This window comes from Suncus etruscus, chromosome 17, assembly GCF_024139225.1.
Source record: "Suncus etruscus isolate mSunEtr1 chromosome 17, mSunEtr1.pri.cur, whole genome shotgun sequence".
In the NCBI taxonomy this organism is placed as follows: Eukaryota; Metazoa; Chordata; class Mammalia; order Eulipotyphla; family Soricidae; genus Suncus; species Suncus etruscus.
Window position 1 is genome coordinate 1,899,485 of NC_064864.1, and position 22,713 is coordinate 1,922,197.

Consider the following 22,713-nt stretch of genomic DNA (forward strand, 5'->3'; position numbering starts at 1 on the left):
ATTGTATTTGTTCCCATTTTGCTTCTTCACTTCAAAATAAGATATATGCAGTGTGCATAGGAATTTGTTCGTAGTTTTTGTTTTTAGTATAGTCCTGCCCTCCAATGATCTGAGAAACAGTGAACTGTTGAACTGGACCCCTGTATAAAAAGTTTGAGGACCACTAAGACTGTTACTTCATTTTTATGAATTACCTTTTAAAACAAATGGTAGCTATAAGATAACTTGACAGGAATAATTTGAATATGAAAATATCATTGTCCAGTATGTTTGTCTGCTAGAAAACAGAATGAGAATATTGTAAACAAGCAACAAAAAAGAGCATTCTTTGCTGCTACATAGTTTTCTTTGTTTATAAGGTTCTCAGCATGTTGTTATGGATAATTATATCTTATTATCCGATTGAAACCCTGATTTTCACAAGACCCAATAGGCCATTGTGTATATTTTGTGACCAGTTGTTTAGACATAAAGCAGGTTTGTTTGTTTTTTAGTTTTTGTGCCACACCCGGCAGTGTATTACCCGGCTAGAGTTACTCCTAGCTCTGCGCTCAAATACTGCTCCTGGCTGGCACAGAGGACCATATGGGATGCTGCAGATCTAACTCAGGTTCCTCACGGGTCGGCCGAATGCAAGGGAAATGCCCTACTGCTGTGCTATCACTCTGGCCCCTAGAAGTAATGTTTAAAAGTGTTTGATCAGTGCTCATAGGTCTTTTCTTTGTCATTCTTGGACATACATATGACAGAGCTTCAGAATAGTATGTCTCTGATTTGTACATTCCTGGCTGAAGTTCAGCAAACAGTGCTCTGCTTTCTTGATTCAAGTATAAACATAAGTGTCCCTCTTGCTGTTGATTTCCTGTGTTTTCATTTTTATAATTGTCATTAATTATTTCACTTTCTAAAGTGCCCCTGGAGAGTTCTCAGCCACCAGCGTGCAGGGGTTAGGTTGGAAACCTCTGGCACACTCGCTGCCTTATTGAAAATGCCCTGGGGGAGTGGAAGCAGGAGTCTAGCGGATCCTATTGCATGTGGCCTACCCAGAAATGAGGAGGGGAGAGCGGGCTAGAGGGTATATAGAAATTTAAACCATGGCATTTATTTTAGTTTTTATCATAATTTTTGGGTCTTCCTAAGCAGCGCTTAGGGGTCTGTGGGCTGCTGCTACTGTGATGGTGTTGGGGTTATTCTTGCCTGTGCTATGGATCAGAGTTCTCTTCTGGAAACGACACCATTTTTTATTTTTTATTTTTTTTGGGTCACACCCGGCAGCGCTCAGGGGTTACTCCTGGCTCCATGCTCAGAAATCGCCCTTGGCAGGCACAGGCAGGCATATGGGATGCTGGGATTCGAACCACCGTCCTTCTGCATGAAAGGCAAATGCCTTATCTCCATGCTATCTCTCCGGCCCCTCGACACCATTTTTTTATAGAAGAGATTTGAGCGTTCTTTTCATTGGTTTAGGCCACCTGTGAGTGCCCTGGGGTTTCTCATCACCAGGACTTATCAGTTGGAAACCATGCAGTGAGCCCAGAGCCCAGGCCCCCTGAACGAGCTCTCTGGCCCTTCTTGACCATCCTAGATTTTATTATCTATCACTCCCATAGATGTAATGGGAGTAATAGATGACATATATGTTTGAGATAATATATAATTTATATGTAATTTGTACTATATTACATATAATAATATATATGTATTATGGTCAGAGATTTTATGACAATTTTTTTTGCCAGGCAAGTATGTTGCAGCCACTATGTTACATTTTTTAATTGAATCACCTTAAAACACACATAAGACTGTGTAACCATTATGGGCTGAACAAAGTTCCTGAGAATCTCACCATCAGTAACTGGAATCGATTGTGTTCCCATCTGAATGTAAATGGAAAAAAACTCTAATTTGTTTCTTTTTGCTTGTTTGCTTGTTTGGGGGCCACATCTAGTAGTTTTCAGAGATTACTCCTGGCTCTGCACTCAGGAATTACTCTTTGCACGCGTGGGGGTCCATATGGGATGCCCGATCTAACCCGGGTTGGCTGCTTGTAGCAGAAACTTCAAGCCCCAGTCCCCGGGGATTGGGGCTGACGCTGGTCTGGAAACAAAGGCCGACACAGGAAACAATCCACACACGGTTAAGGAGATAAAACAGGCTTTTAAACCTGCTCCTAGCGCGAAGACCCGCAAGCAGACAGTGTAGTCGTGGAAACCGAAACCAGGAGCAATTTTCCCATGAGATCTGGGGTCTCTATTGGGAAGCGCGATACCACACCCTGTGATGGAAAAGAGGTGGCCTATGAGAACATCCAGAGGAGGCTTCTAGCCGTTGGGGCTTCGGTCCAGGGAGTAACAAGCACCTCCCGAATAAGATGGAAACCGATCAACTCAGCAGTTGTTTGCAAAGCAAGCATCCTGCCTGCTGTACTATGATCATTCAGGCCTTAAAATCTGATATTTTAAGTGGATAAGATGATAGAATTTAAGTGGAATGAATCGTTAATATGTAGCATTTGGTTTCTTTTTTGTTTTTTGTTTTTTTTGTGTTTTGGTTTTTGGGCCACACCTGACATTGCTCAGGGGTTACTCCTGGCTGTCTGCTCAGAAATAGCTCCTGGCAGGCACAGGGGACCCTATGGGACACCGGGATTCGAACCAACCACCTTTGGTCCTGGATCGGCTGCTTGCAAGGCAAATGCCGCTGTGCTGTCTCTCCGGGCCCAGCATTTGGTTTCTATGTGTGTGTGTGTCCTGGGGCTCTAACCCACACCATATGAGCTTTGTGCCTGACCTCTCGGCCTCACACCTATGCCATCTTTTTTTTTTTTTCTTTTAATGAATATATTTCAGCACCATGATTACAAACGTGTGTAGTTGTGTTTCAGTTATAAAAAAGAACAACTTCCCCCCCAGTGCTATGCCGTCTTTGAAGAAGACAGGAAATTAGTGTGTGTTGCTGTCTGTAGCTTTTAGTGACCATGGCGAAGAACTCAGACATTTCTTTTTGTTCACAGTGACAGTAAAATAAATAGAAGATAATGTTTCGCCATTACTAGATAAATCAGGTGAATCTAGATCGTCTGATCTCTGTTGGTAGTGATTACTAATGATGTTAAAATTGATTGTGTAGACGTTAAACGATGAATCTGGAACTGACGCTCTAAAATTGTAGGCTGAGAGTTGATTTCTAATCCGGAACTTCCAAGAAACTCTTCCAGCTAGTGATTCAACAGGAACTTGAGCCTGAGAAAGCAGGTGATTCCCAGAATGGGGAATCAATACTCCGTCGAGGACATGCAGTAGAATTCTTAACTTAATCATGTTGGAAGTGAACAAAAGTCATTTGTATGCATGTAGAGGAAATAAACATTTAGAAATGAAAGCTATCATTAGGTTGAACATTTTAATTTATTCTGATACGGAGAAAGCAGGCTTACATCACACCATAGAAAATGGTCTCTCTTTGCTCAAGAAAATGATGCAGATTTTTTTTCTTGTTGTTGATCACATCCAGCTGCACTCAGGACTTGCGCTGCTCAGGTATCACTTCAGATGACGCTCCGGGGACCATGTCAGGGTACCAGGGGTTGAGCCCAAGGCGCCTGCAAACATCCTATCCGTTGATCTTAAGATAATTTTCATCACTTTATCTTGTCTTCGCGTTTTTGTGCCTCCTAAAATGAAATGTTCCCCCATCTTCCCCCGAAGTTAGATGTATGAGCATAAATACTGGTATGAAAATAATACTGTTTCTCTTAAACTTTGCTTTTGTTTCTGTTTTTATTTTTATTTTTTTCTTTTGTTTTGGTGCCATACCTATCAATTAGGCTCAGACTGCACTGAGGGATCACTCCTATTGGGTTTGGGGGACCATATGGAATGTTGGGCTCAGACAGACAACTGCAAGACAAGTACTCTACCTGCTGTACTCTTGCTCCAGCACCTCTTTCAGACTTTTATTTTATTTTTGGGTTTTGGGCTATGCCCGCCAGTGCTCAAGTGTTACTTCTTCCTCTGTGCTCAGAAGTTGCTCCTGGCAGGCTCAGGGGACCATATGGGGTGCTGGGGTTTGAACCTGGATCGACCTTGTGCAAGGCAAAAGCCCTATATTTTGTGCTATCACTCCGGCCCCCATCTTGAAGCATAAAGAAGAATTGACAGAACAGCACAGTAACCAACAGCTAACATTTTTTCCCATGTCTTTTTATCTGTATCAGTAGTTTTATAAAAAAGAATCAATTGCCTTATTTTTAAATTATAATGGACAGTGATGGCTATCTATAGTTATTAAGCCTTTTCTATCAAGATGGCTGTTATGAATTCTTAATTCTGATATATCTCTCCTCCTCCACCCCCTGTTTAGGGGCGACCACAGCCAACCTTATTCAGGGACTGTTTCTTTGTGTGCTTGAAAGGCAAATAGAGCTGATTGAAATATAATGGTGTGATGTAGTGTAGTTCAGTGGTAGAAAATGTGCTTCACATATATGAGGGCCTGGGTCCAATCTCTGACACCAAAAAGAAGTAAATATATAGGGGCCGGAGCGGTAGCATAGTGGTAGGGTGCTGGCCTTGCACTTGGCTGATGCAGGACGAACCTTGGTTCGATCCCCGGTGTCCCATATGGTCCCCCAAGCCAGGAACTTTTTTTGAGCACATTGCCAGGAGTAACCCCTGAATGTCACTGGGTGTAGCCCCAAACCCCCCCAATATATATATATATATATATGTATGTGTGTACGTACGTATACATACACACACACACACACACACACACACCCTATCAAGTGGGTTAGTACCTTTACAAAGTGAATACTTAAACTTAGCTCATGTCTTTCTCATATAGAGAGTCACTGAGCTGGGCCTTCTAGTAAATTTTGGTTTGCTGAGTATTTTTATTCCCCTTCCACACTTGCTTCATATGCTTCGTATTATTTATTGTCTTTTATTTGGCTCTTGAGACACACCGGCAGTGCTCAAGACTGCATCAGAGATCCCTCCTGATGGGGTGGGGGCCAGCGATCGGACCAGGGCCATCTGTGTACAAGGCAAGCATTCTCTCTGTCTCTCCTTGTTCTCTTTTAAGCCATGTTATTACTGGTATTAACCAGCATTGACTTAATATTTTGTTGTATCGTCGATCTAACTTTCTAGCAGAAATAACATGGGGGAATGGTTGAGGCTGGCCTGTTCTCATACTATTGCAAAGATATGTAGCTGTTTTGGGATTGAGGTGTTTTTTTTTTTTTTTTTTTTTGTATTGTTTTAATTTTGGATTTTGGGCCAGACTCGGTGGTGATATGGGGTTATTCTTGACTGCACTCAGGAATAACTCCAGGTGGGCTTAAGAACCATATAGGATGCCAGGGATTGAACTGCTCCCTGCCAGGCAAAAATGTCTTACCTGTTGTATTATCTCTCTGGCCTTGTTTCTTTAATAATCTATTTATGAAAGAGTTTTTTGTTTTCAATTAGGTATCATTTAATGGGACTAAAGTTCTAAAAGAACCAAAATGACTATCTAAAATTTTCTTATGTAGAAGCCAAAAAAAAAAAAAAACAAAAAACAAAAAAAAATTGGCGGCGAGGTGGCGCTAGAGGTAAGGTGTCTGCCTTGCAAGCGCTAGCCAAGGAAGGACTGTGGTTCGATTCCCTGCGTCCCATATGGTCCCCCCAAGCCAGGGGCAACCCCTGAGCATCAAATGGGTGTGGCCTGAAAAACCAAAAAAAAAATAAATAAATAAATAAAAAAAATAAAAAAACAGGGGCCCGGAGAGATAGCACAGGGCGTTTGCCTTGCAAGCAGCCGATCCAGGACCAAAGGTGGTTGGTTCGAATCCCGGTGTCCCATATGGTCCCCTGTGCCTGCCAGGAGCTATTTCTGAGCAGACAGCCAGGAGTAACCCCTGAGCACTGCCGGGTGTGGCCCAAAAAACATAAAAAAAAAAAATCAGAAAACAAATAAAATTTTATTATGTAGAAGCTTATATTGATTTCAAAGTAAAAACATTATTTATTTTAGTGTATTGCTTTCATCTATTTTTACAGTTTTTGTTTATGTTTTGAATAGACAATACATTTACATGGTTCAAAAGTAATATATATATATATATATATATATATATATATATATATATATATATATGTACTGAAGTTGTGATATATCTTACATTCCTATGTTACCCCACATTTCCTGACTTATTTTTGTATATATCTCAAGTCTTTTGGGGGGGGCGGCCCACACCTGGCGGTACTTCTGATTCTGCACTCAGAATCACTCCTGGCAGACTCAGAGCATCCATAGGTAGGTAATGTCCTGTTCCTGTCCATAACGATTATTTTTTTGTACTCCAATTAAGAGTCAGTATTGCTTTTTCACCAACAAAACATTCTCAGACTTTAGGAATTTTAGCCAGTGAAAGGTTATTTTGGTGTTTTATTAAATAAATGGAAGCCTTCTTATAAACTTTTTATTTGAAGTTTTAGATTCAGAGCTGTATTTTTTCAGTAAGTTGAGTATGACATATGATTGATTTCTTTTTTATTAATCATTGTTTCTGTGAATAGCATACATATTTGCCAAAATTTCTGCTTAATTGTTTTTATTTATTAATGAATCTTTAACAATTTTTTTGAGATAGAGTGTTTTTTTTTCTTGTTTCAGTTCTCATCGTCCAGTTATCTTTGTTTCTGCTGTAATAAAATTTGCATTTTTCTCAGGTGTTTACTTGTTTTTTCTTCCTCTTCCTTGTCAAGACTTAGCTTAACTGAGACTGTCGTCCAATGTCTATTAAGATTTTAGTATTGCATGTTCCTAAGGTACTTTTTAATCCATTTTTATATCTTATCTCACCTGTTTTTCTTGAACTATCTTGCCTGTAGAACCAGCTTGTCTTTTGACATCATGTGACCTGTTTTTCTGCTCTTTCTTTGGGGATAGTCTTAGAGAAGTACTGAATTTCCTGATGGCTTTTTTGAGAAGCAACACATCTTTTGGGGTTTCTTTGTAATTAAGATTTATTGGAATGTTTTCATGGAAACATGATGACCTAACTACAAGTAGTTTATTTTGTTCTTTAAGGGGGGACGGTGTTAGAAACAAGGTGTTATTTTGTTTGCCTTCTGTTGTTTTTATGTATTTCTTCTATAGAACTTTATGAAAGGGTATATTAAAGAGAAAAAGTGAGCTTCTACTGTTGACCAGCTTCAAGTGTTATTAAGCTCATAGTATAGAAGGTAAGTACTGAAATAGCTTATTGTTAGAGGTGTATGAATTCCCAGAGGCTCTCTGGAAATGGAGGATAGTCATCCAACAAATAATTTTTATTTCTCTTTATATAGGAATTTAAAGCTTCTTGATGTCATCTGTTTCATATTGAACATTTGTTTTTGTCTTTTAAGCTTTAAAGAACCCCTGATGATTTGGTTTTAATGACTCTTCAATAAGGCTTTCAGTGTATTGGATTGTTTTGTTTTGTTTTACACTAAGAAAATTTTGTTTTAAACAGTATTTTGGGCTGGAGTGATAGTACAATGGATAGGGCACTTGCCTTGCTGGTGCAGTTCAATTCCAGATAGCACATGAGGTCTCCTGGGCCCCGCCAGAAAAGATTCCTGAGCATAGAGCCAGGAGGATGAAGCCTGAGCATGGATGGATGTGGTCCAAAACCCAAAACCAAAACCAATCCAAAGAACAAAACACACAATGCTTTTAGGGCCGGGAGAATGAGTGGCTCAGCTGGTACACACATGCCTACTCTCTGTGAGACCGAGTTCAGTCTTGGGGGGTGGGGTGTTCCTTCGTGATTCCCAAGTGCTTACCACATCACAGAGCTGAGATAAAAAGAAAACTGTAGCAGATACTAGTAAGTAGTTGGCCCTCCGTACATTTTGTGGCCCTGCCCTAGAGGAATCTTTTTTTTTATTGTGTTTTGTTTTAGTTGTTTGGGTCAAACCCCAAATGTTCAAGGCTTACTACTGACTTTGCACTCAAGGATCACCCCGACTTTGCCTCCTGCGGCCCTCAGGTCAATTGAGTTTGAGACCCCTGCTACACCATGAGTTTTATAAAAAGAGTTTCACTCATTTTTTTTTTTTATTATTCATCATTTTCTTTACTGAGAATCTTATGAAGGGTCAGTATTTCACATTTATTTTTGGTTAAAACTTGATCACATTTTAACCACATAGGTGTGTTTTTACTTTGATGTTAAAACGGCAGCTTATAAACCAAAACCAATTTATTGTGGTCACATTGGCTTTCAGTTCTCTTCTCAGTATATCCAATTGATGCTTTGTTTATGAGATCTGAAAATGCTTTCTGTCAGAAATTTACAATTTAGATTTAAATAATTCCCGGTAGACGTTATGGTAACGGTCAAGTCTGATTTTTATACTCAAGGCAAAGTGCCCAGGTTATTTAAATATACTCTTTTCAGCCATACTATTCCTTTAGTGCCAGCTTTAAATGAGAAGTGCAAAATGTTCACGTTACTTGCTAATGTGAATCGCTTGTTCCTTATGGTATATGACTGTTTTTATGCCCTTGGGAGTTGGTATGAACCTGTCTGTTAGGTCTCTCAAAATAAGTGAAGCTATCTTGGTCTCTAGTATTTCCTTTGCCTTTTCTGGGTACAAAATGCAGACTGTAATTTTCTCTTGGGTGTTTGAAACTGGACCATAATGCCTTTCTTCTTGATTTCTGTAGAGCAGGTGGTTGCACTGGATGCTCAAAATATCGTAGCTGTTTCATGTGGAGAAGCTCACACGTTAGCACTAAATGACAAAGGCCAGGTGTATGCTTGGGGTCTGGATTCTGACGGACAACTTGGCCTGCTAGGATCTGAGGAATGTATCAGAGTGCCCAGGTAACAAAGGTGACCAAAAAGAGGTCCTGCTCTCTCTTTTATAATATACGTGTTGTCTAAGTTACTGTTTACTTTGAGTATGTAGTAGCTGACACTTCCTTATTTTTCTCTCGGGTCTGAACCTTTTGAGTTGAAAACCATTTTTATATGCTCCCTATTTCCCCCAAAATTGTCAAGAAGGGATGGAAAGTACATATTCTTGTGAAAAAACTTTAAGCGGGTTAAACTAATTCCACTAATTTCTAAAATGTTAAATATTTTTTAATTTCCCCCCCACCCCCCATTTTGGGCCACACTGGTGGTGCACAGGGGTTACCCCAGGCTCTGTACTCGGGAGTTAATTTTGCTGGTGCTCGGGGAACCATAGGAGATACCAGGGATTGAACCTGGGTTTGCTGCAAAGCAAGCATCCTACCCACTGTATAATCTCTCTGGTCCTAAAAGTAGTTCATTCTATCTTGAGTACCCAAATTTGGTTAAAACTAGGTTGTATGTCACCTGTTTTTTTTTTTTTTTTTTAAATCCTTCATTGGATAAAGTACAGAAGTCATGCATACTTAATGTTACAAGAATTAAGTCTTTGGACTGGAACGATAATACAGGGGTTAAAGTACTTGTCTTGGAAGTGGCAGGCCCCAGTTTGATCCCCAGCACTGCCAAAAGTGATGCCTGAGCACAGAGCAAGGAGTAAGTTCTGACCTCCACTGGGTGTAGCCCAAAAACAAAACAGCAACAACAGAAAATTAGTTCTGTGTTGTGGATGTAGTTGTTTAGCACTTAACTTTCATGTGTAAAGTGCTGTGTTTGATAACCTGGCATTGAAAAAAAAAAACAATTTACTCTCCTTTTACTTTTGTTATATAACAATGGCCAAACCACAGTTAAATTTGTTAGTAAAGAATGATCACAAAATTATTTCATTTCAGAATTCAGAAATGATGTTTCATCAATGCTGTAGTTTCACAGATTTACAGAGGGCTTAACTTTTAATATTATGAACTTTTATTTGTAGTATCAGGGGTAAGGTGCTGGCCTAGGTGCAGCCAACCCTGGCTTCATTCCTGTTATCCCTTAGAGTTCCCTGAGCAAATCAGGAGTAAGCCTTGAGCACCTCTGGGTGTGGCTCACACTCCCTAAAAATAAAACCATTAAGAACATAAACGGGGCCAGAGAGATAGCATGGAGCTAAGGCATTTGCCTTTCATGCAGAAGGTCATTGGTTCAAACCCCGACATCCCATATGGTCCCCTGTGCCTGCCAGGAGCCATTTCTGAGTGTGGAGCCAGGAATAATCCCTGAGTGCTGCCGGGTGTGACCCAAAAACCAAAAAAAAAACCAAAAACAAAACATAAACACATAGGCTAAAATATGACAAATTAGAGAAAGAAGTGTTTGTAGTAATTGTAGAATTTGTATTGTATTGTATTGTATTGAAATTGTATTGTAGTAATTTGTAGAAATATTTGTAGTGTTTATAGTAATGCACAACTCCGGTCCCCAAACTTATTTGACCTACTGATTCCTCTTTAACAAAACACTCAGTGTCCTTTGGAAATCTTTTTTTGTTTACTTGTCTTTATTTGTGGGCCATACCTGGCAGTGCTTTGGGGTTGCTCCTGGCTCTGTGCTCAGGAATTACTCCTGGTGGTGCTTGGGGGACCATATGGGATGCCGGGGATTGAACCTCAGTTGGCCATGTGCAAGGAAAACATCCTGCCTGGTGTACTATCATTCCGTCTCCTCCTTTGGAAATCTTTGAAAAGACGGGTGGACAGATAGACAGAGAGACAAAGCATTTCCCAGTTGTACTGAGGGTGCTATTGCCCATGGGGTCATTCCAATGTCCACCTAGAGGTAGCATCATCTGGTCTTAACGTTATGCTAAATCATACTTGCAAGATATCTTCGCCGTTATCTTGGCTGGGTATTTGTGAATCCAAGAACAGTCCCCAGAATGAGAAATTACTTCCCATCCCCTTGTCCCCTTTCGGGGGAAGACCTTGGTAATATTTATCCGCAGCAAGTAATAATCCACACAGACAAGAACGATAGGGTTTAAAAGATCGGGCAAGGAGAGCCAGAGAATCCTCCTGCAGCCAGCAGCTTTTCACAGAAGGACCTCTCACTCCTGTCCCTCAAGCTGTTTATTGCCAACTCCACAGCGCCCCACCTGGAAGGGTTAGGTGGGGCAAAAGTCACAGAACAATCCTAAGGAAACACTTTTATATACAATTCCAAGAATCATCTTATGGAAACTTTTTCATATGCTACAATACTTAATTTTTAAAATCATGCAGAGTCTAACTTTCTTAAACTTTTATTCTGTCTAGTGTTAGTTATAGGCACAAAAGAGACTTCTCTGTGGAACTAAGGTTTTAATCTAATTTTAGATTTCTTTCAGCTAGCATAGGATTTAACATTACAGTAAGAAAATGGAACAGGGCCCACACCTGACTGAACTCAGGACTGACTCCTGACTCTGCTCAGAGATCACGTCTATTGAGGACCATTTGGGGTGCCAGGGATCAAACACGGTTGGCCACGTGCAAGTCAAGTTCCCCACCTGCTGTACTATCGGTCTGTTGTCCTTTTATTTATTTTTTAATTTTACTTATTTCTTTATCTCGATGCTCAGGCACTCTTCCTGACTTTGTGCTCAGGAGTGACTCCTGGCAGTGCTCAGGGGGCCACAGGTGATGCCAGGGATTGAATCAGGGTCGGTTGCATGCAAGGCCAGCACTGAACCTCCTGTGCTCTCTCTCTGACCCTCTACTGTGCTTTTAATATCTCTTAAGGTTAGTGTTATTGCAAAAAAACAAAACAAAACAAAACAAACAACAACGTTTCCCTTAAGTTGTCTGATATTTTAGTTTTATTTCTTTTAGATAATCTGAAAGTAAAACCCTTATTGACTAGATAATACAAAGAATTTACAGAAAATAATTTTCACATTCTTTTGCTTTTATGTATTTCTCACAAGTAATTTAGAGTGACATTTTTTATTTTAGAAGTTTTGTGTTTTAGCATTCAGAAGAGACTCAACACTCAGATTTTATCACCAGCAAAAGGTTCCTTTATTTGTACTACACTGACTTCCCCCCATACTGTATTATTACAGTTCACATCTGATATAAAGGATTTTTGTTAGTAATCTGCAGATGATTAGTCAATTAAAATAAATGAAGTTTTTTAATTTTTTCGGTTTTTGGGTCACACTCGGCAGCGCTCAGGGGCCACTCCTGGCTCTACGTTCAGAGGCTCGGGGAACCATATGGGCTGCTGGGATTGGAACCACCGTCCTTCTCCATGCAAAGCAAACGCCCTATCACTGTGCTATCATCTCTCCAGACCTAAAATGAAAGAAGGTCATATCACATTTTCTTGAAAGGTCATTCAGTAGTAAATTATGTGTTTGTGGCTTTAACGTTTTCATGAGAGATTTTACTGAGCCCCCTTTGGTTTTAAACTGGTTTTGTATTTGTGATTCATTGTATTGCTTGTTGGTGCCCGAGACTGAACCCCATCCATATTCACACATGCAAAGCATTCTCTGATCCCTGAGCTTCACCCCAACCCTTACACATCTGTATTGGCTTTGAACTTTGTGCCAAGGCGTTTCTACAGTTCGGCCTTCTCAGGTGTTGTTTCTATTTCTTTTTAATAAGAAATAAATAGTACTTATTGGAGGAATTAGAACTTTCCTATAGGTTTATGACTCTTAATATTTTGGCGGCAGTCTAATTTCAAAAAGGAACTTAAGATTGTGACCATACTATTTAATTTATGTTTACTGAGAAATTTTTTTAAAAAGGATATCTCATTGAGACTCAGAGTTGAAATGAAGTTTAGTCTATCTATAATATTTAGGCCTGTGATCACTTAGCTATTCGGGTTACTTTTTTATTTCATTTTTTTCTGCAATTGCAACTAAAATTTAGAAATTTTTGTTTGTTTTGGGGCCTCACCCAGTGATTCTCAGGTTTTTCTTCTAGTTTAGCTCAGGAATTACTCCTTGGGTTTTATTGGGGGCTGGGGAGACCACACCCAGAGTTTAGGGGTTTACCCAGTGCTCAGGGGCTTATTCTGGCTCTGCACTCAGGGATCATTCCTAGCTGTGTTCAGGAGGCATATATGGTGTGCTGACCTGGGTCAGCTTCATGCCGGGCAAACGCCCATCCATGTGGCTCAGGAATTATTCCTGGTGGTGTTTAGGGGATCGTATGGAATGCCAAGGATTGAACCTGGGTCAGCTGTATGCAAAACAAACAATTTAATCCACTCTACTATTTTGCCCCAACTTTGTGTGTGTGTGTGTGTGTGTGTGTGTGTGTGTGTGTGTGTTTTTCCCAGTAGCCTACTTCTTAATCTCACTGAGACCCAATTTTCTTGTACAAACCTTTAGGTTTAAGTGGACAACACGATCTCCATAATTCATGAGACAACAAAATCACTGTGTGCATAATACAAATGGCAGTAATCTCAGTTGAAAATGAAAAGATTAGGGCCAGAGAGATAGCACAATGGTAGGTAGGGTTTTGCCTTGCATGCAGCCAACCCAGGACGGACCTGGGTTCGATCCCCAGCATCCCATATATGGATTTCCTGAGCCTGCCAGGAATGATTTCTGAGTGCAGAGCCAGGAGGAACCCCTGAGTGCCACCAGTGTTTCCCTCCCCCCCCCCAAAAAAAAAACAACAACAAAAAAGAAAATGAAGACATTGTAAGTGATCCCAGATGGGTTATTGGCTAAGGATTAAAATGTTTAGAATATTGGTTGAGAATGGGCAGAGGCCTCAGAATGCTGACTATACATGAGGGAAAGCAGAGGCAGCTCGTCAGTGCTTGCAGTCTTGAATTCTTAGTGTCACCTATCTTCTGGGCAAGGTTTTTCTTCTTGGAAAGAAGCCAGAAGGGAAGGCTTTGATGCCTTACATTACTTCTGAACGTTTCAGGAGTTGCTGAGGAAAGAGCCTGCAGCTGTGGCCACCCTTTTGAATTCATGGCTTTGAATAAAAAAAAGTAAAATAAGGGGCCAGAGAGATAGTATGGTGGTAAGGCAGTTGCCTTGCATGCTGAAGGACAGTGGTTCAAATCCTGGCATGCCATATGGTCCCCCGAGCTTGCCAGGAGCCATTTCTGAGCTTGGAGCCAGGAGTAACCCCTGAGCGCAGCTGGGTGTGACCCAAAAAACGGAAAAAAAAAAAAAAAGAGTAAAATAAAAATTAAGCCAATATGCTGCCAATATGCTAAAAATGGCAGAGCTAAGATGGGACTTTGCTGAAACGCTGGGCCACCAAGTAGATTTGAAACTGCTTACCTGTAGACTCCCCTTAAGCCCACAGTCAATGTTCTTCTGTCACCAGTCTTAACACTGAGGCTTCCAGTACTTAATGTTCTCTGTTGGTTAAACCTGAAAGCTGAATGGCACTGGATGTGGCATTTTTTCCCGGAGTGATTCTGGAAACACCGTTCCAGTGTCCTACACATAAGCTATTATTTTCCTTCTGCCACAGCCGTGCCTGTTTTCCAGCACTGGTCTGATTTTTGTGATATACAATTGGTCTTCCTGTCCTTTTCATGTTTGTAAAGGCCCTGAGAACGTGTCAGTGGAAATCTGTTTTCTGTGGACCACTTCTGTCTATGGCTGATGAGGAGGCCACATTCCTGGTGACTTTTGACCCAGTGGTTCAGTGCTCAAGGACCATCAGGGCTGCCCTCAGCACGTCGGGGCTACCATGCCATACTGAGCATTGAAATCAGGATCTTGTAATTCTGCCACATGTTCCACTGGTTGAGGCATGTCCCATGTCCAGAAAAAAAGGTTGTTTTTTTGTTTTGTTTTTGGCAGTGCTGGCAGTGCTCAGGACGGACTTACTCCTGGCTCTACGCCCAGGGATGACTCCGGGTGGACTTGGGGTACCATATAGTGCTGGGATCCAAACCTGGACTTGGCATGTGTAAGGCAAGCGTCTTACCTGCGAAACTACCTCTTCGTCCCAGAAATACTGTTTCTGAAAGGCTGCCAGTGATCTTTTTTCATTTGCATTTGAGTTCCAAGTCATTTCTAAGAGACGGAACTTTTTCTAGATGCTTAGAGATGTCATCAGACTTTCACAGACATTTAAAACAGGAGGAAACTATTAGTAAGCTGCTTTTTAAAATGTTAGTGTTTAGCCGAAGTGGCTCAGTATTGAGCACATACTTCTGAATTCAAATCTTGTCGCCAGGTGGGGAATACCAGTTCACTCCACGTTGGTGTGTATGGCTTTCACAAGAGTGGTTAGAAAAGTAAAGATTCACATAGGCTGTACTTTATTTCTTTGGGGGGGAAGGGCTTAGGGTTTGGGGCCCGAACCTGGTGGTGCTCAGTACTTGGGATCAAGCTTTAATTCTGTCTTAATCCCTGTATGGTCTTTTCAGCCTGACATTGTAGTTTGTTTGTTTGTTTCTCTCTTTATTTCTCTCTTTCTCTCTTTTTCTTGTTTTCTTCCTTCCTTCCTTCCTTCCTTCCTTCCTTCCTTCCTTCCTTCCTTCCTTCCTTCCTTCCTTCCTTCCTTCCTTCCTTCCTTCCTTCCTTCCTTCCTTCCCTCCCTCCCTCCCTCCCTCCCTCCCTCCCTCCCTCCCTCCTTCCTTCCTTCCTTCCTTCCCTCCTTCCCTCCTTCCCTCCTTCCCTCCTTCCCTCCTTCCCTCCTTCCCTCCTTCCTTCCTTCCTTCCTTCCTTCCTTCCTTCCTTCCTTCCTTCCTTCCTTCCTTCCTTCCTTCCTTCCTTCCTTCCTTCCTTCCTTCCCTCCTTCCCTCCCTCTCTCCCTCCCTTCTTCCTTCCTTCCTTCCTTCCTTCCTTCCTTCCTTCCTTCCTTCCTTCCTTCCTTCCTTCCTTCCTTCCTTCCTTCCTTCCTTCCTTCCTTCCTTCCTTCCCTCCCTCCCTTCTTCCTTCCTTCCTTCCCTTTTCTTTTTCTTCATTCCTCTTTCTTCCCTCCCTTCCTCTTTCTCTTCCTTTGTTCTTCCTTTCTTCCTACCTTTCTTCTTTTAATATTTTTATGAGACCATTGTGAATTACAAGTCCTTCATAGTTGTATTTCAGACATTGTAGTTTCTTGAGATCAGAATTCACTGTTAGACCAATGGATAAGGAATATTTGAAGTTCTTAATTGTTTGCTGATCTTTTTCCCCTGCTTTTAATTTTGTGGAATTATTACAGTGGGTTCTATAGGTTCATAGGTGGTGTGGGGATCAAACCAGTGTTGTCTGCATACTAGGCAAACATATCTCCTGTACCATCTCCCCTGCTAATTTCTCTGTTTTAAACATATTTTAATTTCTCCCTGGCATAAGCATCTCCAAGTTAAGAACATTTTAGATTAAAAAGGGAAACAGTTTTTTTAGAGTGGGCCATTCTTGGTAGTACTCGGGGCTTACCCCTGGCTCTGCTGTCAGGGATCACTCTGGCAGTGCTCAGGGGACCCTATGTGATGCCAGGGGTTGAACCCATATCAGTTGCATGTAAGACAAGTTCCCCTACCTGCTACACTATATGTTCCTGCCCCCAAAAGGCATTTCATAATAGTATAGGTTACATAAGCCATCAGTTTACATCTTTTAAAATTGAATAAAGAGGGCCCAGAGAGATAGCACAGTGGCGTTTGCCTTGCAAGCAGCCGATCCAGGACCAAAGGTGGTTGGTTCGAATCCCGGTGTCCCATGTGGTCCCCTGTGCCTGCCAGGAACTATTTCTGAGCAGACAGCCAGGAATAACCCCTGAGCACTGCTGGGTGTGGCCCAAAAACAAAAAACAAAAACAAAAAAAAATTGAGTAAAGAATGTGTTAATACATAACTCACTAAGAATGGTATGACTGAACTGGGAAATGGAATTGTTAATTGTGTTTAATTGCCCATATATGTATATCTATATATATTTTTTATTTTGTTTTGATTGTTTTTTGGGCCATACCCAATAGGCTTACTCCTGGCTCTGCACTCAGGAATCACTCCTGGCTGGCTCAGGAGACTATATGGGATGCTGAGGATTGAATTTAGGTCTGCTCTGTATTTGCTGTCCTATTGCTCCAGTCTGCCAAAGACAAACTTTTTGTTTGTTTGTTTGTTTGCTTTTACTTTTTTGAGTCACACCCATCAATGCTCAGGGGTTCCTCCTGGCTTTACGCTCAGAAATCGCTCCTGGCAGGCTTGGGGGACCATATGGGATGCCGGGATTCGAACCACCAATCTTCTGCATGCAAAGCAAATGCCTTACCTCCATGCTATCTCTCTGGCCCCTGCCAAAGACAACTTTTAAGCTACCTTTGAGGCATGATTGACATACTTTGAGAAGTATTTAATATATATGCTGATAATTTTTGAATTTTAAAATGTTTAAAAATTTTAATGGAATGAATGAAATATTTTTAACTTAAGTAATGTAAACTTTCCACTAGCCTCAGTTGGTTGTGTTTTTGCTCTTAATGCCTCGTAACTTTTAAAAATAGAAGAATATGGAAGCACACGTATTTAACGTTTTGGCAGACTTACGTAGGGAAAGGAGTATAAATTCTGTTTCTAAGTTTCTGCACTGGTGGTATTTTTGTTTGTTTGTTTCTGTCTTGTTCTTTTTTTTTTAATTCAAACATCTTAAAACTCAGTAAAGGGGGATGGAGTGATAGCACAGTGCGGTAGGGTGATTGCCTTGCACACAGTAACTCATGACAGACCTGGGTTCAATCCCTGGCATCTCAGGTGGTCCCCCAAGCCTGCCAGGAGTGATTTCTTTTTTTTTTTTTTTTTGGTTTTTGGGCCACACCCGGCGGTGCTCAGGGGTTACTCCTGGCTGTCTGCTCAGAAATAGCTCCTGGCAGGCACGGGGGACCATATGGGACACCGGGATTCGAACCAACCACCTTAGGTCCTGGATCGGCTGCTTGCAAGGCAAACACCGCTGTGCTATCTCTCTGGCCTCGAATTCTTTTCATTAAAATATTTTTGTGATATGTTACCATATAATGACTCTTTTGCACTGCCAGCTGGTCAAACACTATTGGGTAAGCCCCTAGTTGAGGAGCAGCAAAGGTAGGGTGCTTGCCAACACAGACCTGGGTTCAATTTCCGGCATCCTATATGGTCCCCTGAGCCTGCCAGGAGTGATTTTGTTTTTCTTTCTTTTTTTTTTTTGGCCCACACCTGGTGACACTTAGGGGTTACTCCTGGCTATGTGCTCAGAAATCCTGGCTTGAGGGACCAAATGGGACGCCAGGGGATCAAACTATGGTCCATCCTAGGCTAGTGTGGGCAAGGTAGACATCTTACTGCTTGTGCCACCACTCCGGTCCCAAGGAGTGATTTCTGAGCAAAGAACTATGAGTAATTTCTGATTGCCACCAGGTGTGGCCCAAAAAAACTTAACTCAATAAATAAATAAATAAATAAATAAATAAATAAATAAATAAATAAATAAATAAATGGAAGAAAATTAGGGCCAGAGAGATGCTTTGTTGCTGATTGACCTAGGTTTGACCCCCAGCATCCCATAAACTTCCCCGGAAGCCTCCAGCACTGATTATTGACAGGAAAGGCAGAAGAACAATTAAGCTTTGCCACGGTGGCCCATAAACAAGCAAACAAAATGTTTGGGGTTTTTTGACTGCATGACCGAGTTTAGGCTTTTACTCCCTGCTTTGTGGTCAGGAATCACTCCAGGCAGTCTCAGGGTGCTAAGGATTAAAATCAGGTCATTTGTGTACATGGCGAGTATATAGCTGCTGTCGTATCTCCAGCCCCAGTTTTTTTTTTTTTTTTTTTTTTTTTTTTGTGGTTTTTGGGTCACACCCGGCAGTGCTCAGGGGTTATTCCTGGCTCCAGGCTCAGAAATTGCTCCTGGCAGGCACGGGGGACCATATGGGGCGCCGGGATTCGAACCGATGACCTCCTGCATGAAAGGCAAACGCCTGGGGCCGGGCGGTGGCGCTAGAGGTAAGGTGCCTGCCTTACCTGCGCTAGCCTTGGACGGACCGCGGTTCGATCCCCCGGCATCCCATATGGTCCCCCAAGCCAGGAGCGACTTCTGAGCACATAGCCAGGAGTAACCCCTGAGCGTCACCGGGTGTGGCCCAAAAACCAAAAACCAAAAAAAAAAAAAAAAAAAAAAAGAAAGGCAAACGCCTTACCTCCATGCTATCTCTCCGGCCCCTCAGCCCCAGTTTTTTAAAAATTATTCAATACAGTTTATTGTTCAGCATACCTAATATGCATAAATAAGGTGATGCCAAATATTTGGTAACTTCTGTTGCTGTTATCTATATCCACGTATTATTTTATCCCCATTTTGCATTGCAAAGGTCTGATTTTGCAACGGCAGAGAAATAGTATATTTACTCTGTTGGAACATCTGAATGTGCATTGGATCCTGCTAACTTAAATTGTACTAAACTACAACCCCAAATTGTTGCGATTTATGAATAACATAAACCCACTAGATAGAGATAGTTTTTAATATAGCAGTATGGAATTAGAGTAACTCTCCTTTGTTTTGCTCAAAATTTGATTTTCTGAAGCTGCTTCCGGAAAAACTTGTGTAGTGACACTCTGGTCGGAACTTGCTTCGGACTCTCATTTGGCAGAATCAGGTCAGGTGGCAATTATCAGGTAAAGGGCAATAAAAGCATTCTATTTTCACCTCTCCCCTCCTCCCCATTTTTATTGAAGACACTCATTCAGGAAGAAGTTTTCAGGTAAAGGGATCTATATAGAAAAAAATTGGAAGATTAAACAGTTACTTGATTTTTACTGGTAAACTTATTATTTTTGTGTGTTTGTTTTCGGTTTTGAGACATAACTGATAATGCTCAGAGGTTACTCCTGATTCTGTACTCCAGAATTTGTCTGTGGGGCACAGTGGTACCAGGATGGCCGTGTTTTTGATCCCCACCGTCCCATATGGTCCCTGAGCCAGGAGCGATTTCTTTTTTGTTTGTTCGTTTGTTTTAAACTTTATTTTTATTTATTAATTGATGCATTGATTGGTGTTGGGCCATACCCAGCGGAGCTCAGGGTTACTTCTGGCTCTGCATTCAGAAATCGCCCCGGCAGGCTGGGGGAACCATATGGGATGCCAGGAATCGAACCGGTCCTTCCTGGGTAGGCCTCATGCAAGGTTAAAGCCCTACTGCAGTGCTATCTTTCTGGCCCCCGGGAGCAATTTCTGAGCACAGAGCCAAGAGTAACCCCTGAGCGCCACCAAGTATGGCCCAAAGAAAACAAAGTAAAAAAAAGAAAAAAAGAATTAGTCCTGGCAGTGCTCGGGGAACCCTCTGGGATACCTGTGGTCGCACCTGTGTCAGCTGTAGGCAGTGCAAGTCCCCCCACTGACTGTACTCTTGTGCCAGTCCTGATTTTTGTAATATTTAGCTAAAAATCAACCTCAGCCAGAGCACTAGTACAGAAGTTTTCCTTATCCACAGCCAACCTAGGCTCAATACCCGGCACCCAGTAGGGTCCCCCAAACCGTACCAGGAGTGATCCCTGGGCATAGAGACAGGTGTCAGCCCCTGAGCACCACTGGATGTGGCCCCCAAACTGAAAATAAGTGACTCAGTTTTTAAAAATGAGCCCTTTCAGGGGCTAGCCAACAAGTAGTCAGCAGGTAGGATGCTTTTCTTGTATGCGGCCAACCTAGGTTTGATACCCAGCACCAGACAGTCTTTTGAGCCCTCATGAGGGATCCCTAGTGAGAGTGCTAAGTGCAGAGGGAGGAGTAACTCCTGAGCATTCCTAGGTATGGCTCCGAAACTAAATAAATACATAATAAAAATTAGCCTACACAGTTGCATTGTGGTTCAGAAGAGAGAGAATGTGTGTAATTGCAAAAATGAGGACAAGGGCCAGAGCGGTGATACAGCAGGGAGGGCGTCTGCCTTGCACGCGGCCAACCTGGGTTCACTTCACTGGCATCCTATATGGTCCCCCACCCTCCTCCAGGAGCAGTTGCTGAGCTCAGAGCCAGGAGTCAGCCCTGAGCATCACTGGGTGTAGCCCAAAAACCAAACATAAAGAGACGGTAAGGGGCCGGAGCAGTGGTGCAAGCAGTAGAGCATTTGCCTTACACGCGCTAACCTAGGACGGACTACAGTTTGATCCCATATGGTCCCCCAAACCAGGAGCGATTTCTGATTGTAGAGCCGGGGCCGGGAGTAATCCCTGAGTATTACCGGGTGTGGCCCAAAAACCAAAAACAACAAAAAAAGAGGGCAAGACTAATGGCATAGGGGCCAGAGAGATAGCATGGAGATGGGGCATTTGCCTTGCATGCAGAAGGACGGTATCCCATTTGGTCCCCTGAGCCTGCCAGGAACGATTTCTGAGTGTAGAGCCTGGAGTAAACCCTGAGCGTTCCCGGGTGGACACAAAACCAAAAAAAAAAAAAAAACGAAACAAAACAAACTAATGGCATAAACTATAAGTACGTTAGTGATTGTAATTAATGTGACTTGATATTATTTGCCTAATAGGTAATATCACTGAGATGCAAAACAAAAACATAAACTCAAAAGCAATAGATTTTACAATTGGTGAACTAGTAGCTCCACATGCTGGCAATCTCCATTGACTCTTAAATAACTAATAACTAGTAATCTAGGCCAGGCATCAATTTTAGATCAATTAGATTATGTTTTCCAAATGATTTCCAAATTTCACACCTAAAATGTTTTTAATTTTTGATGATGAAGCCTTCTGCTGTGGGACCACTTTGAGGAGGACCTGATGTGAGGAGGAACTTAGTTTACTTTGCTTAAATATTGTCCTTTCAAAGTAATTTCTCTTTTTTTTTTTTTTTTGGTTTTTGGGCCACACCCGGCGGTGCTCAGGGGTTATTCCTGGCTGTCTGCTCAGAAATAGCTCCTGGCAGGCACGGGGGACCATATGGGACACCGGGATTCGAACCAACCACCTTTGGTCCTGGATCGGCTGCTTGCAAGGCAAATGCCGCTGTGCTATCTCTCCGGGCCCTCAAAGTAATTTCTCATCACACCTCTTAATTTTTTTCACACTTAGATGTTGTTTACTGATCTTAGCATACATTTTTGATATTTGGACTATATATTAAGAGCATGAATTATTAATGACCAGTAAGTAGTATAAATAATGTCTGTGATCCGTTTCTGAAGTATAATTAATTGAAGCTGATTTCTCTGTTTTCTAGAAATATAAAGGGTTTATCCGATATCCAGATAGTACAAGTTGCCTGTGGCTACTGTCATTCACTTGCACTTTCTAAAGGTAAGCTCTTGGGGGATAACCGTTCTGCTGGGTGATTGGTTTCTGGGGGGGTGGGAGGGGTTGAAGGCTGCCACCCGATGTTTGTCATGCTTGTGTTCAGACCGGCCCTGGAACGAAGGGGTCGGCAGCAAGGAGTGGCGCCCAGGAAATGAGATGGAGTCGCAGGAGGAAATGCCAGGGGAGTCAGCAGCCTCTTGGATCTTACTGAGCCGGCCCAGAAACTCCAGCTCTCTCTCTGCTGCTTTCCCTGCCACTTCGTTAGTCAGGCTTCACATTAATCACCTGAGGGGCAGGGTTGTTCTAATTAACTCAAAAGGTGAAAGGAAAACGAAAAAGGGACTTTACAAGTGTATGACAGCATAAGATGCTAATTATTTTCTTTTTTTTTTGGTTTTTGGGCCACACCCTGTGACGCTCAGGGGTTACTCCTGGCTATGCGCTCAGAAGTTGCTCCTGGCTTCTTGGGGGACCATATGGGACGCCGGGGGATCGAACCGCGGTCCGTCCTAGGCTAGCGCAGGCAAGGCAGGCACCTTACCTCCAGCGCCACCTGTACAAATTTTTTTTTTTTTTTTTTTTTT

At 42.0% G+C, this 22,713-nt stretch overlaps 1 protein-coding gene across 2 annotated transcripts in view; it reads left to right on the forward strand.

The window, feature by feature from the left end:
- Window positions 1–22,713, forward strand: part of HERC4 (HECT and RLD domain containing E3 ubiquitin protein ligase 4) — a 91,387-nt gene that overhangs the window by 12,189 nt on the left and 56,485 nt on the right. For both annotated transcript variants that reach the window (XM_049790478.1, XM_049790479.1), the window contains exons 2-3: window positions 8,707–8,866; window positions 22,056–22,132. In XM_049790478.1, the coding sequence (XP_049646435.1) occupies window positions 8,707–8,866; window positions 22,056–22,132 (237 nt within the window). The remainder of the gene's footprint in view (window positions 1–8,706; window positions 8,867–22,055; window positions 22,133–22,713) is intronic.